The 4,809-nt window shown below is 47.3% G+C and overlaps 1 protein-coding gene across 1 annotated transcript; it reads right to left on the bottom strand.

Moving 5' to 3' along the window:
• Positions 1 to 201: 201 nt before the first annotated feature.
• LOC126082509 (spermatogenesis-associated protein 31D1-like) lies at positions 202 to 4,467 on the bottom strand. Its single transcript, XM_049895011.1, has one exon. The coding sequence runs from the start codon at positions 4,465 to 4,467 to the stop codon at positions 202 to 204; it is 4,266 nt and encodes a 1,421-aa protein (XP_049750968.1).
• Between the last annotated feature and the right edge of the window lie 342 nt (positions 4,468 to 4,809).

The raw sequence follows: 4,809 nt of genomic DNA, 5'->3' as shown, positions 1-4,809 counted from the left end.
ACTAACTCCTTCCTTTCCCTAAGCAAAAACCATGGGATAGCAAAAGCCCATACCCCAAACACAGCACTCACAGAAGACACCACTCACACATTAGAAGGAACATTTCTTGGAGAGGATTGATATTCATGGTTGTGCTAAAGCAAGACTGTTCTCATCAAAGATGTGCTACCAAGAAAACAGAATTTTTCAGCAAGTAATGAATTATTCTGGAGGGGGACATTTTTCTCCCTGAAAGTGCTGGAGAAGCATTTTATGTCTGAAGAGAAGAGACAGATCTCTGATAACAGTGTCTTCAGCAGTAAGGAGGGTGGCTTGAGGCATCTGGCATACTTGATGCATGCTGGTAGGATCTCCATGGGACACAGGCTCCCTAGGAGATGGGGAAGGAGGGTAACTCTGAGACAATAGCTGGCCCTTGAATCTCTTAATTTTCTGGGGATGTCTGTCCATGTCTCTGATCTGCCTATCACATGTAGGGCAGCTCTGACCAGCAGGGATGGCTTTTTGGCTGCCTGAGTTGGTACTGGACACTTCCCTTTGCTCTGGAGAGGAGAGAGCCCTGTTGTTGGAGGAAGGTCCCTCAGTGGACTCTGCTTGATCTTGTAGTTCTGCCTTGTGCTGAAGTCCTTGCCTACATCCCAGTTTCTCCTCCAGCATCTTCCCAATGGCTGTCATGAGTTCCTGAGCTTCAGTAGCCGCACAGCTCGTGCTTTCAACTGGATCTCGCTGCTGCGCAGAGGCCAACATGAACTTGGCTTTTTGCAGGAGACTGCCCTGCCTCTTGGAATGGATCCACTGACAAAATTGCCTAATCTTTTTTCTGAAGAAACTTTCTGGAGGAGACTCTTCCTTCTGTGACAGGGACTGAGAAGAGTTGCTCCCAAGAGTCTCCTCTAATTTCTTGGCCTGGTCGAGGTGGCTCTTCCTTCTGGCTTTGGATGTCCCTAGTTCTAAATCCTCTCTTCCGTACTTTCCTGCTCTGGGTCCCTGAGGGTTCACTCTCTTTGAAGCTGGTTGAAAATTATTATCCTGACACTTCCCTAGAACACGCTTAGAGACCCAGGGCTTCTGCCTCTGCTCCATACTGATACTTTTGTCCTCTACGTGAACATTCAGCCCCTGGGAAGCTGCCATGTACCCACAGGGGACATTCTGGGCATGAGTCAGGAAGGCAGTGGAAGCCAAGCTATCTAAGGAGGTAAGAGACATGTCAGTGGAACAGCTCTGAGCCTGACTGTGCTCCTTGCCCTCCAGTTTAACCTTTAACTCAGTAATCATCTGTTTTTGAAGGTATGATAGTTCAGGATCTTGGGGAACTGACATTCTTGGCAATGGTGGGACTTTAGTGGTTAGAGTAGTTTCTACTTTACTTATATCCACATTTGTCATTTGGGAGTTTCCCAGCTCTCTGATTGTCATAGTATCACTGGATTGTGATTGAAGAGCAAGGAGCTCCTCGGCCTTGAATATCTCCCTGGACACATTGGTCATGCGAAAATGTTCTAAATTCTCCTCCAGCATCTGTTTGCCCTGAAGGATTTCTCTATTACTGGAACTCACTCGCTTAGCCTTTGGGTCATGTCCAGCCCCAGCTTGACTTGTAGGCAGCTCTGAGTTGTGTCTGTTGGGTATTACAGTCTCACTCTGATTTGTTTTGTTTATGATACTGTGTTTGATGGACAGAAAACTCTGCCTGCCATCCTCATTTGTTTGAAAGTCATCTCTAAGTGCATAATTTATATTAGTGGACGATTGCTTCAGAGCCTCCTGCCCTTCCTTGTCCACAGGTGAGGTGGCAGGGAGAAGACAATCCAGGATGGGGACTATATTTGTTGTTAACACTTTGTCTCCCTGTAAAGTTTGAGGACATCCTCCAAGGGGCTTGGAAACCTTGGCTTTGGAGTCCACCCCAGAAACAAGGGTGGCTGAGGAGAGAAAGTCAAAATGTGGATGAGGCCATGATTTGGCTTCTCTCAGTGTATAGAGTTTTATGGATTCACGGACCTTGAGAGGTAGGCCCCACTTCTGATTTGCTCGAAATCTTATAATATGGGCTTCTAACACTTGTTGAGCATCAGGATCAAGGAAGGTCAGCTTCAGAGTGGTAATCTGGCAGTACTTCCTATCCACTGAAGGTGCCACATTTCTATTTTCCATATCATCATGGGAACTCCCAGAAAAAGGCAATGTATTGTCATCAGCAAGCCATGAATGACACACACCTATAGGGATCCTACACTCACTAATCTGCCAAAATTTCATGACCAAATGTAATTTTAGGGTCTTTTTCATTTGATCCTCATGTATGTTTTCCTTTGAGAGTCTTAGTAATTTATTACCTGAGTCCTTCCTTGAGTGACACACCCAGTCATCTTTTGTATCCTCAGAGGTAGCACCCAGGAACTTTGCTGCGTAGCTTTCTGAGACCCTTGATTGGTTGTCTTTTGAGCCCTTTCCCAGACTGTGTCCAAGTCTGTTTCCCATGCCCTTCATTAGAGGAAACTTTGCTGGACTCCTCTCAAGGAAAATTCCTGAGTAACTCAACTCAATGTCCTCCAGATCCTTGCTGCTCTGGCTCTTAGACTCAGAGGTTTGTGAGTGAGCATGTCTGCATCTCTGTTGAGTCGTTTCTATTAATTTGCACTGAGACTCCATCAGTGTTAGGGACTCTTGTTCCCTAGAGGTCTGGAGGCACCTGTGTGGAATTAGCTTCTTTGGAATGTGGAGCACTAGTTTCTCCTGGGGTTCATTGCTGATAGGAAAATGTCCAGGAATGATAGAAGCTGGAACACAAGCCTGGGAGGATTGGCTGACCAGCGAAAGATCGGGAGCTGGAGGACAAAAATCCTCTTGAGATCTTTGAAGCACAGGGGCTAAACCCCACAAACTCTCCTGTTGCTTCTTCAATAAGTGCCATTCCAGGTGCTGAAATTCAAGTGAGATGTGAGAATTGGCTTCATTCTGGGGTCTATGGAAACACACTCCACATGCCCTAATTTGGGATGGAGAAGCAGTGGGTAGGACTGAGAGTGAGGGTTGAAGGTGGGTTTGGGACTGAGTCTGAGTGAGATGTAGGTGCTGGGATTGGGATTGGGATGCAGGCAAGTATTGGGAATGTGTACTGGGGAGGGCAAGGAGATGAGTCTTAGGACGGGTTGAAAGTTCTTTATCCTGCATTTGGACTGTGAGGGGTTTACAGATTCCATTGAATAAAACAAAGGGAGACTCTAGTGGAGAACAGCTACCAGATACCAAGATAGTAGCCACTAGAGACTCGCTGTGTAGAGAGGGGAGACCCCAGAAAAGCTGGCTATATTTCTGCTGCAAGTTTCCCCCCAAGGTCTTGCCATAGAGGAGCTGCTGACAAATATGCACCTGCTCTGGTTTGTCTTCAATGTTCCAGCCAGTTGTGGGGGCTGTGGTGTCCAGGTCATCAGCAAATGGAAGCAGCGAATTCCCTGAAGATGTCAGTGGGTATTCTGACCACATTTGTTTTGGAAATGGTTCCTCATCCTTTTCTTTCTTCTCCAAAATTGGAAAAGCCATTCTCTTTTTTATTTGTCTCTCTAAGAGTGACTGGATATTAGGGCCAAGGAAAGAAAGGCCATTGCCCTTCGTAGGCTTGGTTGCAGAGTCTCCCCAGAGACAAGTCTCTGAGAGATGAAGGGAAACATGGTCTTGTCGAGTATCAGAGTGTGGTAATGTTGGGAGAAACAATGTGGGGCAGGCATTAGCCTGCCAAGAGGAGAATTCTGAAATAGAGAAGCTTGAACAGTCAATGCCTGTGATTGTTGGCACATAAGGGGCTGACCCACCAGGGCTTTCTGGAGATGAGCTCTCAGGGATAGGCTTCAGTGGGATTGGTATCAATTTAGATTGAGTCACAGTTAAAGTATAGTCTGGTGGTAGTGACGCAGACAGGGTTGGTGCTGTACAATGGCAAACAAATGGATCAGTGAGATTCACTGTGTGAGACAAATATGGTGAGGGGTTCATATCTTGAGCCATGGGGGGGTCAAGTGAGAAGATAGTGTTCTGAGATAATGCAGGATCTGGTTGTAGGAAACGATCTACTCTCTGAGTGTGATGTAGTGGCAATGGGGAGAAGGCAAGTGATTGGGGTGGAAAGTGGTCCATTGGGAATGTGGCATCCAAGGGAGAAACAGGCTCTGGTGGCAGAGAATCACCCAGTGATGCGGGTGAAAGAAAATCAACTACAGGGGTTGACAGGTCAGGTGAGAGAATGGAGGAGAGAGGTACAGAGGGCTCAGGCAGAGAGTCTGGTATTGGGTCTTCTGTGGGTTGTGCTGAGAGGGCCAGAGTGAAAGGCGACTCCATCACAGGTGCTGTGGAAGCCACAGGGGATATACAGGGAGCAGCATCTTCCACGGGCTCTTCAAACAGCAGCCGACTGACCTCAGCAGTTGCTCTCTTACACACCTCACAGGAGGGATCTGGACATAACATGTGACGAAAGCGAATGGTATCATGGTGTCGGCCCAGGGGGCTGCAAAGACAGGAGGAACACAGATGCAGCCAGGACCAGAACAAACATGGGAGCCTGGCAGGTGTGGCAAAGCTAGAGGCATCCAAAGCATATAGTCCTTTCACATTCCCCCAGTCCCTTGGTCTCACAATATACCTTTTATTCCTCCCCAGAAGGACCTCACATTCTCTTCTCTATGGATTCCCCCCCCCCTTCCATGTCAACCCTAGGCTCCATTGAGGGCCTCGAATTGCATAAATCCTGGTAGAAAGAGGGATATAGGAAATACAGTAGAGTTTAGTCTAGTCACCTTTTCCAAATAG

This window comes from Elephas maximus, chromosome 9 (assembly GCF_024166365.1).
Source record: "Elephas maximus indicus isolate mEleMax1 chromosome 9, mEleMax1 primary haplotype, whole genome shotgun sequence".
Classification (NCBI taxonomy): Eukaryota; Metazoa; Chordata; class Mammalia; order Proboscidea; family Elephantidae; genus Elephas; species Elephas maximus.
Note: the sequence above shows the minus strand (reverse complement) of the source record. Positions and strands in the feature narration are given on the sequence as shown.

Coding starts and splice junctions, on each gene's coding strand:
- LOC126082509 (XM_049895011.1), bottom strand. CDS start 4,467: ATGTTATGTCCAGATCCCTCCTGTGAGGTGTGTAAGAGAGCAACTGCT.